The following is a 20,469-nucleotide window of genomic DNA, read 5'->3' on the forward strand; positions in this document are numbered from 1 at the left end:
GGTGGCCGAGCCATACCAAACAGTAATTGAAGTGCACAGAACAGATTCGATGACCACTGAGTAGAACTGGGTCAGTAGCTCCTGTGGTAGGTTGAACTTCCTCAATTGACGGAGGAAGTATAACCTCTGCTGGGCCTTCTTTACAATGGAGTCTATGTGGGACTCCCACTTCAGGTCCTGAGAGATGGTGGAGCCCAGGAACCTGAATGACTCCACAGTATCCACAGTGCTGTCCAGGATGGTGAGGGGAGGAAGTGATGGAGGGTTCCTTCTGAAATCCACTATCATCTCCACTGTCTTGAATGCATTCAGCTCTAGGTTGTTTTGACTACACCAGGCAGCCAGCTGAGCAACCTCCTTTCTGTAGGCAGATTCATCACCGTCTTGAATAAGGCCAATGACTGTGGTGTCATCTGCAAACTTCAGGAGTTTGACAGAAGGGTCTGTAGAGGTGCATTTTTGTAGAGTGAATATAGCAGTGGATAAAGTTAGATAAGATAAGATAAAGTTCAAGCTTTACCAAGTTCTTTTGAGTTTCTGGACAAACAGCAAACAACAAATGCTTGCAGAGACGCTTAAAACTATTTATTTATGGATCTAAAGAGTCGACTATTTTATTATTTGTCATTTGTATTTTTAGTTTTTTAATTAAACTTCTTGTACTGCAACCAAAAAGGAGCTTTGTCTGTATTATAAATATAATTTATAATGTATTTATATAATATAGACAGACCAGGGACTTACGTCAGGATCCTGTTTGTAGACTTCAGCTCGGCCTTCAACACCATAATCCCAGACCTCCTCCTGCCCAAGCTTACCCAGCTCTCTGTGCCAACCTCTACCTGTCAGTGGATTATTAACTTCCTGTCGAACAGGCAGCAGCTAGTGAGGTTGGGAAAATTTAAATCCAGCACATGTACCATCAGCACCGGAGCTCCTCAAGGATGTGTTCTTTCTCCACTGCTATATTCACTCTACACAAACGAATGCACCTCTACAGACCCTTCTGTCAAACTCCTGAAGTTTGCAGATGACACCACAGTCATTGGCCTTATTCAAGACGGTGATGAATCTGCCTACAGAAAGGAGGTTGCTCAGCTGGCTGCCTGGTGTAGTCAAAACAACCTAGAGCTGAATGCATTCAAGACAGTGGAGATGATAGTGGATTTCAGAAGGAACCCTCCATCACTTCCTCCCCTCACCATCCTGGACAGCACTGTGGATACTGTGGAGTCATTCAGGTTCCTGGGCTCCACCATCTCTCAGGACCTGAAGTGGGAGTCCCACATAGACTCCATTGTAAAGAAGGCCCAGCAGAGGTTATACTTCCTCCGTCAATTGAGGAAGTTCAACCTACCACAGGAGCTACTGACCCAGTTCTACTCAGTGGTCATCGAATCTGTTCTGTGCACTTCAATTACTGTTTGGTATGGCTCGGCCACCAAATCAGACCTACGAAGACTACAACGGACAGTTCGTAGTGCTGAGAAAATTATTGGTGCTCCTCTGCCCACACTTCAGGACCTGTACGATTCCAGAGTGAAAAACAGGGCAAGAAAAATCATCATTGACTCCACACACCCAGCACACAAACTCTTTGATCTGCTGCCCTCTGGCCGGCGCTTTAGAGCACCAAACACCAGGACTTCCAGACACAGAAGCAGCTTCTTCCCCCAGGCAATCTCCCTCCTAAACAGATAACTGCTCCTTAAGAGCAATATTCCACTTCCACTACTCCTATAGTGTGCACTATAGTGCCTTATTATATCTACATCTTATGTATACATGTATATAACACTACCTCTACTTACTAAATTATCCATTTGCACAAGTGTACATACAATCTGTTAATATGTTTATTCTACTATATACTACCCTGTACAATGTCTCTTATATGTTATTATCCCCCATTTTCTGTAAAATAGTCTTTATTTTATATATGCACAATTTAGAATGTTTTAGACTGTAAATCGTATTATATTGTATTGTCATTGTGTTGAATGTCTGTACTAGAAGCTTCCAACACCAAAGAAAATTCCTTGTGTGTGCAAGCACACTTGGCAATAAAGCTCTTCTGATTCTGATTCTGAACTTTACATGCGTTTTCTCATCAGGAAATCTGTAATCATCATTGTCCTGTTGCCTTGCCTTTTCCCTTTCCTGGTCCAACCTCTCCATGTCTTGTCAGTATCAGCTGGGTCAAAATCAATTATCCAGCTGATGGGAATTATGCTGGTTTTATCTTTGTCAGGTCCCTTCGCCCAACTAACAAGGGCAAACCTATATTTTGACATTTTTGCTAAAGAAAATTATCGCCTCCTTGATGCTGGTGTTTCTTTCCCTGTTTAACCGTACTCTCCTCGCGCTTGAATCACACCTTCCCGCTCAAGCATTGCGCATGCGCGAGCTCCGTACTACTCAGTTGGTGCTGAGTAGAGTACTGACAAACGTAGAAAATGGTCCTAGTCCGATTGAAAAGGAAATATAGGTAACACTTTCTATGAAGCCCATGCTTATAATGTATTATAGCCCCATTTATAATTATTTATAGGTACTTATTACTGTTTTATAAATTTATTTATAGACACAACAAAACCTATACTGCATTATAAGAACATTATAGTTACATTTATAATATTTTATTGCTTCTTATAAGTGATGCATTTGCTTTTTCAATGTGCATGCTCATAATCCATTATACACTGATTTATAAGTATTAATTACGGTATGGTATGGTTCCATGAGTGTATTTATAAAGATGCAGCCTGCACTGTTATAATGTCATTATATTATAGTTACAATGACTTATTAGTAATGCAGATTTAGTTTTATGTCAAACAACTGAATTGTTTGTATTTAGGTTAATAGCTATGTTGTAAGTTACATATTGTGAGTCATAATACAGTTACTACCCTCTATAAATGCATTATTGGTGGATTTAAGTAAAGTGAAAGCATAGGATGCAGTTTTCCTATTGCAAATATTAGGAAATCATGAAGATGTGCTCATTATCCATTTTAAATGATTTATTTGCAAATCCTGAAATCCTATTAATACAAACAGTTGCGATTTGCATACTAGTAAAACACAGCAATATTATTTTTTAAGTATTACATCAAACCACAGTATATGAAACATTGCATATGGCTGACGAGGAATACATGTTAACAAGTCAAAATTTCCATTCATACAAGTGCTTGAAAAAGAAATTCCTGAGAAATAGATATGCCAGAAATGAACAAGAACATTGAGAACAAGTCTCTAACACACTACATGTCTCAGAAAGTATTGGCCATTGGCAAAAGTTCTCCATCTATTTTCATTTTGGAAATTTTCTCTTTGATGTCACTGCTGATTGCGGCACGACATCTTACAATAAATGTTGAGAGTTTCTCCACACGCTCATTCCATGGAGCGATGGTGTCAAAGGCCTCAGGAGCAGCTAATTTTAGTTCAGCAACTACTGCTGTACAGGCGATGGTAGCTCGGTCCAGTCCCAAGCTCTCAAAGGCAGCTTTCATTGAGCTCCCCTTTTTGAAAGCCTCTAGTGCCAGTTTGTACCTTGCCACAATGCCTTTGATGTTCTTCACTAAAAGAAATGGAACAGAGAAATCAAAAAGCACACTGTAAATACCTTGACATTTTGAAATATTTCAGCTAATAGGCTCTATGCACGCGTGACTTCCGCATTTCACAGGAAGAACCGTAGGCAGTTTCCGTTTGGGGAAACAGAGAGAAATTTGAAAATAGTTAGCAAATTCTAAACTGCGCAGCGCAAGTGCACTTAGAACGCATAAATGGGTGCAAATGCATTTGCAATTTAAACAATGTGGTGCATGACGAGAAAATAATAGCTGCGTCATAACGGCGGTGGTCATTAAACTGGCAAAAGTGGATTTGGACAAGTACACTTGCGCCATGCGCTTAGATCATTAAAATAGGGCCCTCAGTGATTTTATGTTATCTCAAACCACAAAATACAATAGTTCTGTTTAACTGACACAGATTTTTCTGTTGCTGAAATTTTGGTCAATCCCTGAAACTTCATATTCTTTCTAAAAGATATTCCATTACCTCTCACACGTGCATGGTCACTTTTGGGTACCAGGGTTTGCCTCATGTGTTTCCGCACTGTGGACTTGTTTGGCAGTTCAACAGAGGAGTCTGACAGTACAGAGGAGTCATCATCTGATTCATCAGACTTTTCAAGTTTCTGGGTTTTCTTTCTTTTATGTTGAGTATGGTTCATATCTGTTGGGTACAACAAAGATTTTTTTGAATCCAAGAAGGCAACAATATATTTATTACATTAACACAAATTAACTCTTAAACTCTAAAACTTCATCACCAACCTAGATATCTACTTGGACCAGGGATTTCTTCCTTCTTGTTAGAAATAAGTTCCCGGATAAATTCGTCCTTTCGAGCCAATTCAGACTGAAGATAGGCCTTGTCCTCCTTTAACAGGTTAATAGTGTCATCTTTCAAAGCACCTTTCTCCTTTTCTGCTTCTAACTGATGTCTTAAAAGGGCCATCTCATGTGTAGCCGTTGGTGCAACATTCTCTGTTTACATGGAAAGTGTGAAAATATAATTTTATCAACAGTATGTATATACAATGAAAATATATAACAACAAAAAAACACATTATATTTTTAATTATTTTCATTTAAAACACACAACAAATGACTACATTTAAAAGGACACTTGGCCTGCATTGTGATGTTCTGTGCAATTAATTTAAAATGTGAGATACTCCGTGTTGTAACTTTAAAGTCAACTGTTTGTAATGTAATCACAATTCATATGATAGGAATAGCTATTAACTTATAAAAATAAGTAATTTTAGTAAGTTAAATGAGGTTATAGTATGGTAAATATAGTTTAGAGCCAGACAGGAATTTGGGAGGAGCAAGTTAATTTAATTAGCAATCACCATATGTAAGTGCTTGCTTGTTACATCTCCAGTGACAATTCTTCCTGTATTCATCTTCCATCTCATATCTACCTTAACTTTATATTCATATAGTATACATTCACTTGCATTGTTTCTCTTTCAGTAGAACAGGGTGAAATGTTCGATATTGAGACAACTCCATTACGAACAGTAAGCCAAATACACTAATAATTTACCATATTATATTGTGAATGTCAAATCAGTGCAGATATATGCACTAAAACACCACTGTATTTAATTTTTAACTGTGAAGTTACATATCACCATTATATTGTGTTTATACCATATACCGTGACCAGTACATTGCTGCAGAAGTTTTATTTATTTATTTTTTAGGAATTAAAAGTCATAATGAATGCGCATAGATGTAAATAACTTGAAGCCTAATTTACCAGCATTTTGAGACACAGCTGCTCCCTATTTCGTTCTTTTACTGTCATTGCTGTGAAATGTTAATCTCGTCATTTTTTAATAGTGGGTTACAAAATAAGAAAACGCATAGCCATCAAACTGCTACATAGATAATATGCAGTTTGAAGTTGTTATAATAATAAAGAAGTTCAAATTACTTACCTTGTAGACTGACACGTTTTCTACAGGTTAATGGCGATAACGCGCAAATTACTTTAGTTTAGGCACACCGCCGGATACCACACTGCGGTCAAGCCAGCCGCGGATTGAAAATACACGGTCAAACCAGCCGCCGTTTAGGTTCAGATGCGCGCTTATTGAGTGGTTTACGGTAAATTACAGGAACACCGCTTGTAAAGCTTTATTTAGATGTAGATGATCCGCGTCTCTTGTCAATAACATATTTCTTGTTTTACGTTTAGAATATCTCGTTTTTGTCGTAATTTATGCAGGTTTTTTTCTCCGAATGTTTGCATTATGATTGCTGTAACCAGAGGCGTATTAAGACCTCATGGTGCCCCTGGGCAACAGCCCCAGAGGTTCCCCCCCATCAACCCACACGCAAGAATCCACTCATTAAAAGATTTATATATTAAAAGATTTTATAAGAATGAAACTCAGCAATTTACAATATACTATTTTACAAGAATTATACATTAACATGACACTTTTGTAGAATAGAACACAAAAACAACTCTTTTCCATTAAGTATTTTTAACAATTAGGCCTACTGTAGTTAAGGGGCACCTGCTTTCTGTTGTAATGTTACATTTCAGGTTTTGATGTAGTTTAAAAAAAATCACTAACATTTTTTTAACAGGTGTAAATGTTGTGCGTGCCACAAAATGGGGGTACAGGGACACACACACACGCACGCACGCACGCACGCACAGAAAATTTGGTTGACTATCCCCGTGGGGACAGTCCATAGGCGTAATGTTTTTATACTGTACAAACTGTATATTCTATCCCCTATCCCTAACCCTATCCCTAAACCTAAAGATCATAGAACACTTTTTGCATTTTTAGATTTGTACAAAATATTGTTCTGTACAATTTATTAGCTTTTTTGCCCCTGGGGACCTCAATTTTGGTCCCCACGGTGACACGAGTCCCCATGTGTTGGTGTGTATTCAGGTTTAGGTCCCCACCGGGATATACAAACATGAACACACACACACAGCTTTGGTTGACTATCCCCGTGGGGACAGTCCATAGGCGTAATGTTTTTATACTGTACAAACTGTATATTCTATCCCCTATCCCTAACCCTATCCCTAAACCTAAAGATCATAGAACACTTTTTGCATTTTTAGATTTNAGTCGCGATAAGTCCTGATATCATGAGTCGACAGAGAGAACGGTAAGTTGACATTTTACTATAATTTAATTTATATTTTTATTTTACTTTGATTTATGTTTCTTCAAAACAATTGGTTTTTATTATTTACATGTTGTTAACGCCAATTTCATTGTTGTACATTTCAGACGATACTGTTTTTCCATTTTTGGGAAGGTAGGCCTAAGTATCATTTGATTTATTGTTTTATTCGTTATTTTTCTTACAAAGTTGTCAGTTTATTTGACATTTTACGGTACTTAGGTTTAATTATTTCATAAATGAATGTGATTTATATTGTTAACGTTTTTTCTCTAAACAGAGTCGTAAAGTCACGATCACTTTGCAAGACATAAAGAACGCGCTACAAGGCCATGCGACGGATGAAAGTGCTTATAATTCTAGTGGCACCTGGGCAACACTTTGCCTGTCTTTGCAGATTTCCAATTCCCTTTTGAACAGGATAAGACTAAAGAACATTTATCTGGCATATCAGAAGGTAACATTGTGACCAATATCTAAAACATGAAATATGAAACAGGATCTGTCACGTCACATTGTTAATGACCCGAACTGAATTGATATAAATATGAAATAATGTCTCCAAATTACTGTACATCTCTACACATAAACTATGTGTCAATCTTCCTGAAACCTTTCATTTCTATAATTTGAATGTACACGTTGTGGAAGGATATGCTTACAATATGTTAGTATGCAATATCTGTTTAAAAATAGTCTAAGTATCATATTCCTTTGCTAGTGTAAAATTATTTGCTCAAAACTATTATTGGTGTCTTAGTAGGCCTACTTTGTTTGTGCAAAACAATGTAAGGTACCAGGGGTGTAGATTTTGGGGTAGAATGATAGATGGATTGTGTAATACATAGAATAGTAAAACAAATATCAGGAAGCATGCATTCACACACCCAGATTTCAGAAAAAGCCTATGCCTTTGCAAGGCACTGACACTTATAAAATTAACGAATTAAACAACATATTATATTGACACTAATTTAATTAATGAATTAAACAACACATTTTGTTTTTGTGTGAATGCGTTTTGCAGATTCTCCACCCTCCAAGGTTTTTACTTTAATACATGCATTTAAAATTGGATATGCATTAACCTTTCAGAAAGAAACTGTTTGTCAAAAACTTTACTTTAATTGAGAATGTTCATCAAAAACATAATGTAACTGTAGACATACCAGGGACTGCACTAAAACAATATACAAGGTAAACTAAACAAGACACATGAGTGACTAAACAGAACTAAGTAGAACCAGAGAAGAAAATGAGGGAGGCATTAAACTGTTAATTGGTTAAATGAACAGGGAACATACGAAACTTGAATACAACAAAGGAAGAAAACAAACTGAACATAAACCTGACAGAAGGCTGCAGGTTATTAGTGTATTAATGTATTTTAGTTACTTGGTTTGTGTGTGATTTTAAAGTGACACAAACGCTTCTAAAACAGGTCACCAGGATGACAGAATTGTCAGGGTTCTGGTAGACGGAGAGCACACCACTGAGGTAGATAAGAAAAAGGAGTTTATTTCAAAAAACAGGTAAGTATCCAAAAACAGGTAAGTATCCAAAAACAGGTAAGTATTCCAAAAACAGGTAAGTATCCAAAAACAGGTAAGTATCCAAAAACAGGTAAGTATTCCAAAAACAGGCTAAGTATCCAAAAACAGGCTAAGTATCCAAAAACAGGTATCCAAAAACAGTAAATATCCAAAAACAGGAATTCCAAAAAACAGGTAAGTCTTTCAAAAACAGGTAGGTATACTTATCGGGGTTGAGAATTGCTTTGAAGACAACAAGACTGAACAGGGAAGAACAAAAAGGTGCAAACTTAAATAGAGTCCTGATGATGTGATGCAGGTGTGGACTAATCAAAAATGGTGGATGTGTGGTGCATGCTGGGAAATTGAGTTCAAAACTCCGGGGAGAGGGAACGGGTGAAGCGAGCTGGCGGTGACGACATGGGGGGCGTGGCCGGTGGTGCTGAAACCGTTACAGTACCCCCCCTCCATGGTCCGTCCAGCGGACCTACCAGGGTGACGGGGTCGACCTCGAAGTCGAGGACCCGGACGTTCAGGATGGGTTTGGTGGAACTCTCGTAGGAGTGCTGGGTCCAGAATGTCAATCCGTGGTACCCAGGATTGTTCTTCAGGTCCGTAGCCCTCCCAGTTGATGAGGTACTCGAGGTGACCTCCCCTTCTCCTGGAGTCCATGATCTCCTCTACTCTGAAGATCTGTTGGGCGGCGTCCAGAGGTGGTGGAGGAGGAGGCAGATCTGTGGTTACAGCAGGGTCTGTAGAGGAAACAGAAACAGGAGTAATAAAGGGTTTGAGAAGGGAAACGTGAAAGGAGGGGGAGATCCGGTAATGTTTGGGCAGCTGGAGGCGGAAGGTGACGGGATTGATCTGTCGAGTGATGAGGAATGGTCCGATGTATTTGGGACTCAGCTTCCGGCAGGGTTGTCGCAGGCGTAAGTCCCTTGTGGACAACCAGACCCGTTGCCCTGGAGCATACTGGGGGTTTGGGGATCTTCGGGCGTCCGCATGGAGCTTCTGCCTGCGGATAGCCTGCTGGAGGTGGTGGTGAGCTGAGTCCCAGACCCTCTCGCTCTCCCGAAACCAGTGATCGACAGCTGGCACCGATGAGGGTTCTCCAGACCAGGGGAACAGGGGAGGTTGATATCCTAGGATACACTGAAACGGGGTGAGACCGGTTGAGGTCTGTCGAAGGGAGTTTTGGGCGTACTCCGCCCAGGGTAGGAAACGGTGCCAGCTGTGTTGGTGAGTATGGCAGTATGATCTCAGGTACCTCCCGATGTCCTGTATCTTCCGCTCAGCCTGGCCGTTCGCCTGAGGGTGATATCCGGAGGTCAAGCTCACCGAGATGTTCAGTATTCCGAAGAAGGCCTTCCAGACCCGGGAGATGAATTGGGGACCCCTGTCTGACACAACGTCTTCAGGAAGCCCGTAATTGCGAAACACATGGGTAAACAGGGCCTCAGCCGTCTCTAGTGCAGTGGGGAGCTGAGTGAGGGGAATCAACTTGCATGCTTTGGAGAACCTATCCACTGCCACCAGGATACAGGTGAATGTGTCAGACAGGGGCAGGTCGGTGATAAAGTCCACTGCGAGGTGAGACCACGGTCGTTGGGGTATGGGCAATGGGAGTAGTTTTCCCTCCGGCAGGCGACGTGGTGTCTTTGCGATGGCGCAGACTGAGCATCCTTTGACGAATCGGGCGATGTCCTGAGTCATCCCAGGCCACCAGACGGCCGGTGACGCTTTGTGAAAGCTCTGGGTCCCCTTCCTCTCCACTGGAGGGTCATAATTTCGCGTTAGCATGTTCGTCTTACTCTTACTCCAAAACGCTACAGTAAAATAATCCATATATGGTGTGCATATAGTGTGGGATGGCCCCTACAGAAACCACATCAGTTTTTTCTACTTATTAGAAAAAATGTTTCTATAGGCATTTAAGTTGAAAAATGTGTATTTCTCCAAAAGTAAGTAAAATAAAGTCCATATATGGTGTGCATATAGTGTGGGATGGCCCCTACAGAAATCCACATCAGTTTTTTCTACTTATTAGAAAAAATGTTTCTATAGGCATTTAAAGTGAAAAATGTGTATTTCTCCAAAACGCTACAGTAAAATAAATCCATATATGGTGTGCATATAGTGTGGGATGGCCCCTACAGAAACCAACATCAGTTTTTCTACTTATTAGAAATAATGTTTCTATAGGCATTTGAAGTGGAAAATGTGTATTTCTCCAAAACGCTACAGTAAAATAAGTCCATATATGGTGTGCATATAGTGTGGGATGGCCCCTACAGAAACCACATCAGTTTTTTCTACTTATTAGAAATAATGTTTCTATAGGCATTTGAAGTGGAAAAATGTGTATTTCTCCAAAACGCTACAGTAAAATAATCCATATATGGTGTGCATATAGTGTGGGATGGCCCCTTAGAAACAATCAGTCTTTTTTCTACTTATTAGAAATAAGTTTCTATAGGCATTTGAAGTGAAATGTGTATTTCTCCAAAACGCTACAGTAATATCCATATATGGTGTGCATATAGTGTGGGATGGCCCCTATAGAAACCACCATCAGTTTTTCTTACTTATTAGAAATAATGTTTCTATAGGCATTTAAGTTGAAAAATGTGTATTTCTCCAAAATGCTACAGTAAAATAATCCATATATGGTTGCATATAGTTGGGATGGCCCCTACAGAAACCATCCATCAGTTTTTTCTACTTATTAGAAATAAATGTTTCTATAGGCATTGCAAGTGGAAAATGTGTATTTCTCCAAAACGCTACAGTAAAATAAGTCCTATATGGTGTGCATATAGTGTGGGATGGCCCCTACAGAAATCCATCATCAGTTTTTTCTACTTATTAGAAATAATGTTCTATAGCTTTAAGTGAAAAATTTGTATTTCTCCAAAAGCTACAGAAAATAAATCCATAATGGTGTGCATATAGTGTGGGATGGCCCCTAAGAAACCCTACATCAGTTTTTTCTACTTATTAGAAATAATGTTTCTATAGGCATTTGAAGTGGAAAAATGTGTATTTCTCCAAAACGCTACAGTAAAATAAGTCCATATATGGTGTGCATATAGTGTGGGATGGCCCCTACAGAAACCACATCAGTTTTTTCTACTTATTAGAAATAATGTTTCTATAGGCATTTGAAGTGGAAAAATGTGTATTTCTCCAAAAGCTACAGTAAAATAAGTCCATATATGGTGTGCATATAGGTGGGATGGCCCCTATAGAAACCCACCATCAGTTTTTTCTACTTATTAGAAATATAGTTTCATAGGCATTTGAAGTAGAAAATATTGTATTTCTCCAAAACGTTACAGTGAAATAAATCCATATTGTGTGCATATAGTGGGGTATGGCTCCTACTTAAACCCACCATCATATTTTTTTACTTATGAGAAATAATGTTTGTATAGTCAATTATATTGGAATAATATTTTTCAAACAAAATGCTTTCAAAAAACATACTGTATTAAACTGTTCAAATCATGGGTACTGTAATTGCAAACTGCATAAACGTTTTATTTGCAGGACAAAGGTCTAGAAGGCATTAAAATAATACATATTTAAGATACAGACAGAGACATTGGTTTCACAATATAACGTTACAGCAGAGGCGGATTAACCATATGGGCAATTGGGCAAGTGCCCAGGGGCACCAAGACTTTAGGGGCACCAAATAAACCCGCAATACAAAATATATATTTTCTATAAATGTACATAAGCACTTGTTTTTTAAGACTTAAGTCACGCATCTGCGCTAAATAGGCGTGGCACCATGTGCGGGAATACCCCCACTTTCAGATAAAAATGGTTCTGTCCTCCGCACTTTTTCGACACACCTCCGCCAAAATTCCCGCCCATGTTATCTGGTTAGTTACATAGATTTGAGTGAATTAACATTCAGCCAATCACAAGTGACTGCTATTAGGCGAGTCGTCTTTCGTGTAGCCTACACTTTAATCTTCAAACAGATGGAAGCGGGAACGATGCAGAGCGCATTGTTGTAGCGGAGACTAAAAATGCGGGGATTAGCACTGATTAATAAAGGTATGATACATGGCATGCGTCAGAAATAAGATGTTATAGTGCCGATAATGTATGCTAATAATAGTACGTGGAGGTAAGGCCACTATTGAAGATCCAAACCTGGGTTTTAAAGTGAAAGTGAAGAACGGTCGGTGTCATCACTATAGCAATCAATTCATATGTGTCCTTTTTAGTGGAGTACACTTTTATCTTAGTACTTATGTGATCGTTTAGTAAGAAGAATATACACATACTGTGCTTAAATAGAGCGTTTGAATAGCTGTATAGCAGTTAAAATAGTAACAATAACGTTTCATGTTATTTTTATGAATAACCTTGCTATACATTGTAATCTGGTGAATGCCACTTTGGTGAATTAAAGTCCCAATGTCCTGAAAATCTGTACATTGTTCCATTGTCCCCCTAATGTGAATACATACATGCAAACTATAGTGTGTGTGTGTGTGTGTGTTCATGTTTGTATATCCCGGTGGGGACCTAAACCTGAATGCACACCAACACATGGGGACTCGTGTCACTGTGGGGACCAAAATTGAGGTCCTCATGGGCAAAAAAGCTAATAAATTGTACAGAACAATATTTTTTACTGACCATGCCAGTCCTGATATCAGATCAGACTCCTATTAATCTGTTAGGAAGAGATGCATTGTGTAAATTGGGTTTACAAATTTGGTGTTCTACAGAGGGATTGTATGTTGATATGGTGGGAACTCAAATGACTATATCTGAGCCAAAAGCAAATGTATACTGGATAGGACAAATAGAGGATGATGTAAGACAGACGATTAATAAATGGGGTAGATTCATTGAAGCACAGATCCCTGAAGCACAGACACCCAAGTCAGGATTTCACTGCACAATGAACTATGACCCCACGAGGAATGCAGACACAGAAAAGAAATGGCAGGAAGGAACTAAAGAACAAAAAATTGAAATGATCTCACAATATATCATAATAAGTAAACGGGGGGCAGCCATAAACATAATTGAAAATGATTTCATAACGAAATGGTTCAAAGTAGAAGATTCGGTAACACTTTCTATGAAGCCCATGCTTATAATGTGTTATAGCCCCATTTATAATTATTTATAGGTACTTATTACTGTTTTATAATTGTATTTATAAAGACACAACAAAACCTATACTGCATAATAAGAACATTTATAGTTACATTTATAATATTTTATTGCTTCTTATAAGTGATGCATTTGCTTTTTCAATGTGCATGCTCATAATCCATTATACACTGATTTATACGTATTAATTACGGTATGGTATGGTTCCATGAGTGTATTTATAAAGATGCAGCCTGCACTGTTATAATGTCATTATATTATAGTTACAATGACTTATTAGTAATGCAGATTTAGTTTTATGTCAAATAACTGAATTGTTTGTATTTAGGTTAATAGCTATGTTGTAAGTTACTTATTGTGAGTCATAATACAGTTACTACCCTCTATAAATGCATTATTGGTGGCTTTAAGTAAAGTGAAAGCATAGGATGCAGTTTTCCTATTGCAAATTAGGAAATCATGAAGATGTGCTCATTATCCATTTTAAATGGTTTATTTGCAAATCCTGAAATCTTATTAATACAAACAGTTGCGATTTGCATACTAGTAAAACACAGCAACATTATTTTTTAATATTACATCAAACCACAGTATATGCAACATTGCACATGGCTGACGAGGAATACATGTTAACAAGTCAAAATTTCCATTCATACAAGTGCTTGAAAAAGAAATTCCTGAGAAATAGAAATGCCAGAAATTAACAAGAACATTGAGAACAAGTCTCTAACACACTACATGTCTCAGAAAGTATTGGCCATTGGCAAAAGTTCTCCATCTATTTTCATTTTGGAAATTTTCTCTTTGATGTCACTGCTGATTGCGGCACGACATCTTACAATAAATGTTGAGAGTTTCTCCACGCGCTCATTCCATGGAGCGATGGTGTCAAAGGCCTCAGGAGCAGCTAATTTTAGTTCAGCAACTACTGCTGTACGGGCGATGGTAGCTCGGTCCAGTCCCAAGCTCTCAAAGGCAGCTTTCATTGAGCTCCCCTTTTTGAAAGCCTCTAGTGCCAGTTTGTACCTTGCCACAATGCCTTTGATGTTCTTCACTAAAAGAAATGGAACAGAGAAATCAAAACGCACACTGTAAATACCTTGACATTTTGAAATATTTCAGCTAATAGGCTCTATGCACGCGTGACTTCCGCATTTCACAGGAAGAACCGTAGGCAGTTTCCGTTTGGGGAAGCAGAGAGAAATTTGAAAATAGTTAGCAAATTCTAAACTGCGCAGCACAAGTGCACTTAGAACGCATAAATGGGTGCAAATGCATTTGCTATTTAAACAATGTGGTGCATGATGAGAAAATAATAACTGCGTCATAACGGCGGTGGTCATTAAACCAGCAAAAGTGGATTTGGACAAGTACACTTCCGCCATGCGCTTAGATCATTAAAATAGGGCCCTCAGTGATTTTATGTTGTCTCAAACCACAAAATACAATAGTTCTGTTTAACTGACACTGATTTTTCTGTTGCTGAAATTTTGGTCAATCCCTGAAACTTCATATTCTTTCTAACAGATATTCCATTACCTCTCACACGTGCATGGTCACTTTTGGGTACCAGTGTTTGCCTCATGTGTTTCCGCACTGTGGACTTGTTTGGCAGTTCAACAGAGGAGTCTGACAGTACAGAGGAGTCATCATCTGATTCATCAGACTTTTCAAGTTTCTGGGTTTTCTTTCTTTTATGTTGAGTATGGTTCATATCTGTTGGGTACAACAAAGATTTTTTTTGAATCCAAGAAGGCAAAAATATATTTATTACATTAACACAAATTAACTCTTAAACTCTAAAACTTAATCACCAACCTAGATATCTACTTGGACCAGGGATTTCTTCCTTCTTGTTAGAAATAAGTTCCCGGATAAATTCGTCCTTTCGAGCCAATTCAGACTGAAGATAGGCCTTGTCCTCCTTTAACAGGTTAATAGTGTCATCTTTCAAAGCACCTTTCTCCTTTTCTGCTTCTAACTGATGTCTTAAAAGGGCCATCTCATGTGTAGCCGTTGGTGCAACATTCTCTGTTTACATGGAAAGTGTGAAAATATAATTTTATCAACAGTATGTATATACAATGAAAATATATAACGACAAAAAAACACTTTTTTAATTATTTTCATTTAAAACACACAACAAATGACTACATTTAAAAGGACACTTGGCCTGCATTGTGATGTTCTGTACAATTAATTTAAAATGTGACATACTCCGTGTTGTAACTTTAAAATCAACTGTTTGTAATGTAATCACAATTCATATGATAGGAATAGCTATTAACTTATAAAAATAAGTAATTTTAGTAAGTTAAATGAGGTTATAGTATGGTAAATATAGTTTAGAGCCAGACAGGAATTTGGGAGGAGCAAGTTAATTTAATTAGCAATCACCATATGTAAGTGCTTGCTTGTTACATCTCCAGTGACAATTCTTCCTGTATTAATCTCCCATCTCATCTCTACCTTAACTTTATATTCATATAGTATACATTCACTTGCATTGTTTCTCTTTCAGTAGAACAGGGTGAAATGTTCGATATTGAGACAACTCCATTACGAACAGTAAACCAAATACACTAATAATTTACCATATTATATTGTGAATGTCAAATCAGTGCAGATATATGCACTAAAACACCACTGTATTTAATTTTTAACTGTAAAGTTACATATCACCATTATATTGTGTTTCCGTGACCAGTATATTGCTGCAGAAGTTTTATTTATTTATTTTTTAGGAATTAAAAGTCATAATGAATGCGCATAAAATATGTGTACAGATGTAAATAACTTGAAGCCTAACTTACCAGCATTTTGAGACACAGCTGCTCCCTTTTTCGTTCTTTTACTCGTCATTGCTGTGAAATGTTAATCTGGTCAGTTTACAGAATTAAGAATGGCTAACGATAATAATTAACAGCCATCATTTTTTAATAGTGGGTTACAAAATAAGAAAACGCATAGTCATCAAACTGCTACATAGATAATATGCAGTTTGAAGTTGTTATAATAATAAAGAAGTTCAAATTACTTACCTTGTAGGCTGACACGTTTTCTACAGGTTAATGGCGATAACGCACAAATTACTTTAGTTTAGGCACACCGCCGGACACCACATGGCAGGCCCCCAAATCCCGCGATCAGTTACCGGAAGTATGCTGTTAAAGTTATTTTTGCGCCAAAAATCAAAAGCGGGTTAAACATGACACATATGAGACAGGAGCTCATCAGATTGCTGAAGACAAAATGTACATTGAAAAACAAACGCAAAATTGTACTGTGGATGCAAGAAAGAGGACTCTTACGACGTCACATGCTATGCAGATGCAGTAATTTGATGCATCTGAGAAGGTTGTCTCGCCACGATGGATATCACTGGTAATATAAACCTATATTTTAATAACTATATTTAAAAACAATAATTGAATAACTATAATATCACTGGTTAACCTGTTTAACCCACTCAGCAATATATATATATATATATAATCGTAATATTCATAATTATTATCACTGCTAGCATTGGTCTATTATTAACTGAATATGTGCTTAAGTAGTTGAATATGTACTGAACACAGTTTTGAAGCCAGAGGCACCTTCAAAATAACCAAATCATTTTCTTATATCACAATAAGGATCTGCAGGAAACATCGAGACCGTGCAGCCTCTGTCCGTAAAGGCACAATATTCTATAGATCACGCAGAAGCCTTCAGAACCACCTGGAGTTCATTTACAGGTACCACATGATATTGTTCTTATAAAAATATACATAAATAGCATCACTTTATTATAAAGTTCCATAATTTTCCATAAATAAATGCAAATTTCCATATGTAGTATACTACTATATGATGATACAATTAAAAGTTGCATTAACAATAATTAATGCAATAGGAACATAAATGTATATAAAAACTGCTCAAAAATCCTAAATCACACTATATTAGATCTCAATGAACGGAATATCCAGGTTAAAACTCTTCACTTAAATACTTTGCATAATGTTGTGAGAACAATATAATGTGACAATGGTCAATGAAAGCCAAAATCATAAACACATTCAGGGCCGGAATTACAGTAGAATCACTGTAAAAAATTATAATCCTGGCTCATTCAACTTGTTTGAATTTCATCACAGTAACTCATAATATGCAATGCACAGTAATGTGCATTGCCCCACGTGGCCCATATGAACTCCCAACAATTTCTGGGCATACTCCAGATGACATGGCACATGGTGTCCCACGGAATCTCCTCCCAGACCTGGATCAGAGCATAAGTGAGCTCCTGGACAGTATGGTGCTACTTGACTGCTTCGGATACATGAGATCCCAGATGTTCTCAACTGAATTTAGGTCTGGGGAACGTGCACGTGGAGGTCTTTAAGACCCTCTGAGAGTGGTCATCCCCAGACCACCCTTGCTGTTTCCTCTCCAGTGTACCTGTTGTCACTTTTATTTGCACCAAAACAAGCGAAAATGGTTGACAATCACTTATGGTTCCTTAACAGGTTGATTGATATTCCTGATTCCCTTATTTTTTTTGAGCAGTGTACATATATATATACTGTATATATATATATACACACACACAAATACACACATATTAGGACTGATAAAAGTAATAGGTTTATTTCTGCTATTAATATGTGGACCGTTTAATGTGGCTTCAAAAATGTGCTTTGTTCCAAAAAGGTTTTCACAAGGATTGCGGATGAGACAGGTAGACCTCATGGAAGATGGTGTTGCATCAAGCAGTAAGACGTTGTCAAAAATGGCTTCAGTCATGAGACAGGTAAGATCAAATTGTTCTACCTTGTATTTTAGGGGGTTTTATATACTATACAGGTCTATGCACCAATATCAACTGAAGCCAAAAATCTTCATGATTCAAAATGGCATTGAAAGCATTAATTGATTATTATTTTATATTCAGCAGCAATAAAATAAAAAAAATAAAAATTATGAAACAAACATGTTCTGAATTACAGGTCTGCTGCCGTGCTATCAACAAACTTCGCAGCAGAGGAAAAATGCGTGTGGGTGGTCGTCATTCCTTTGTAATGCTTGATGAAAGCAAGTTTTCACATAAAAGAAAGGTAGTATCTTCCTAGTTTAAACCTAATGGATTAGATATTTCATAATCAACATTTAAAAATGTTTAACAGAAAGACTTGTATAACTGTATCATTTTACAGTATAATCGTGGAAGAATTGGACCAGCCTGGCGGAGAAGCAAGAAGTGGGTCCTGGGTATCCTGGAAATTAGCCAAACTACAAGAAGACCAGTCCTTAAGATTGTAGGAGGGCGCTCAAAAAATGACCTGATGCCCACAATAATCCGGCATGTCAGGAGAGGCACAAGCATTGTGACCGATGAATGGCGAGCCTACAGGAGATCTCTAGTAGAGGAAGGCTATGACCATCACACTGTGTGTCACAAAAGACATTTTGTACATCCCACCACAAGAGCTCACACACAACATCTAGAGCGAGCATGGCAGACATTTAAAACAGATGTTTGGCGGCATCGAGGGAATCGTACCACAAAGCTGCTGAAAGAACACCTTAGAGTCATTGAATGGGAGTACTGGCTGGCAAGAAATCACAGATATGACATTCTCGGACGTCTCATTCATGATATCAGGAAATTCAATGTGCATGAGTTTAATTAACTATTTGCTCTACCTTTTCTGTCCATAAATGATCAAATATAAAAATACTATAGTTTCAGAGACTCTTGTTTGCTGTAGTATTAAGGCATTTATTTATCATTTATGTCTTTAATGGCCAATGTTTGTATTACAGGTCATGAATGGAAATTAGACTTGTTAACATGTATTCCTCGTCAGCCATATGCAATGTTGCATATACTGTGGTTTGATGTAATACTTAAAAAATAATGTTGCTGTGTTTTACTAGTATGCAAATCGCAACTGTTTGTATTAATAGGATTTCAGGATTTGCAAATAAATCATTTAAAATGGATAATGAGCACATCTTCATGATTTCCTAATATTTGCAATAGGAAAACTGCATCCTATGCTTTCACTTTACTTAAAGCCACCAATAATGCATTTATAGAGGGTAGTAACTGTATTATGACTCACAATAAGTAACTTACAACATAGCTATTAACCTAAATACAAACAATTCAGTTATTTGACATAAAACTAAATCTGCATTACTAATAAGTCATTGTAACTATAATATAATGACATTATAACAGTGCAGGCTGCATCTTTATAAATACACTCATGGAACCATACCATACCGTAATTAATACGTATAAATCAGTGTATAATGGATTATGAGCATGCACATTGAAAAAGCAAATGCATCACTTATAAGAAGCAATAAAATATTATAAATGTAACTATAAATGTTCTTATTATGCAGTATAGGTTTTGTTGTGTCTTTATAAATACAATTATAAAACAGTAATAAGTACCTATAAATAATTATAAATGGGGCTATAACACATTATAAGCATGGGCTTCATAGAAAGTGTTACGAAGATTCTATTCCACATATATCTTTATATGTAGGGAAAAATTGGGAAGCAAAAGATTTAGGACCAATGATGAAAAAAGCTGCACAATGTAAATGGGAGCCTACAATAAATCCATTGATTTATCATTCTGCTAACAAGAATTACATAAAAATTTTGTGTGGTACTTCTTTGCTAGGTATTCCTCAGGAAGTTGTCATTAACCAAAAACAACCAATACAAATGATGTTGGTACCAGAAGTAGAGACTAATTCTACTGAACTTTTACAAGAAGTTGAACAACAAGTGCCAGCTGTACTATGGTCTCAGCATGAGACGGATGTAGGGTTAGTGAAATCAGCCTGTCCTGTACAAGTGCAACTTAAGCCGAATGCACGCTTGCCCAGGAAAATGCAATATCCTTTAAGCAGAGAGGCTGAATTAGGTATAAAGGATACAATTGAAGGACTAGTTAAATCCGGAGTGTTAATAGAAACAAACAGTTATTGCAACACTCCCATTTATCCTGTCCTTAAAGCAAACAAAA

At 37.5% G+C, this 20,469-nt stretch overlaps 3 protein-coding genes across 3 annotated transcripts; 1 reads left to right on the forward strand and 2 right to left on the reverse strand.

Annotated features, from left to right (window-relative positions):
- Window positions 1–3,017: 3,017 nt before the first annotated feature.
- On the reverse strand, window positions 3,018–6,610 carry LOC130560401 (uncharacterized). The gene is made up of 3 exons (XM_057344141.1): window positions 4,353–6,610; window positions 4,075–4,251; window positions 3,018–3,589 (listed from the first exon to the last, which is right to left on the reverse strand). The coding sequence occupies exons 1-3, from the start codon at window positions 4,534–4,536 to the stop codon at window positions 3,279–3,281; spliced, it is 672 nt and encodes a 223-aa protein (XP_057200124.1). The 5' UTR covers window positions 4,537–6,610; the 3' UTR covers window positions 3,018–3,278.
- A 7,327-nt stretch (window positions 6,611–13,937) lies between these two features.
- Window positions 13,938–16,571, reverse strand: LOC130560541 (uncharacterized). The gene is made up of 5 exons (XM_057344391.1): window positions 16,468–16,571; window positions 16,240–16,290; window positions 15,245–15,457; window positions 14,966–15,142; window positions 13,938–14,480 (listed from the first exon to the last, which is right to left on the reverse strand). Exons 2-5 carry the CDS (start codon window positions 16,286–16,288, stop codon window positions 14,170–14,172), a joined length of 750 nt encoding a protein of 249 aa, XP_057200374.1. The 5' UTR covers window positions 16,289–16,290; window positions 16,468–16,571; the 3' UTR covers window positions 13,938–14,169.
- A 63-nt stretch (window positions 16,572–16,634) lies between these two features.
- Window positions 16,635–19,402, forward strand: LOC130560540 (uncharacterized). The gene is made up of 5 exons (XM_057344390.1): window positions 16,635–16,810; window positions 17,068–17,169; window positions 18,128–18,227; window positions 18,424–18,531; window positions 18,631–19,402. Exons 1-5 carry the CDS (start codon window positions 16,635–16,637, stop codon window positions 19,105–19,107), a joined length of 963 nt encoding a protein of 320 aa, XP_057200373.1. The 3' UTR covers window positions 19,108–19,402.
- The last annotated feature ends 1,067 nt before the right edge of the window (window positions 19,403–20,469 follow it).

The sequence above is a fragment of the Triplophysa rosa genome, linkage group LG10 (genome assembly GCF_024868665.1).
Source record: "Triplophysa rosa linkage group LG10, Trosa_1v2, whole genome shotgun sequence".
NCBI classification, from domain to species: Eukaryota; Metazoa; Chordata; class Actinopteri; order Cypriniformes; family Nemacheilidae; genus Triplophysa; species Triplophysa rosa.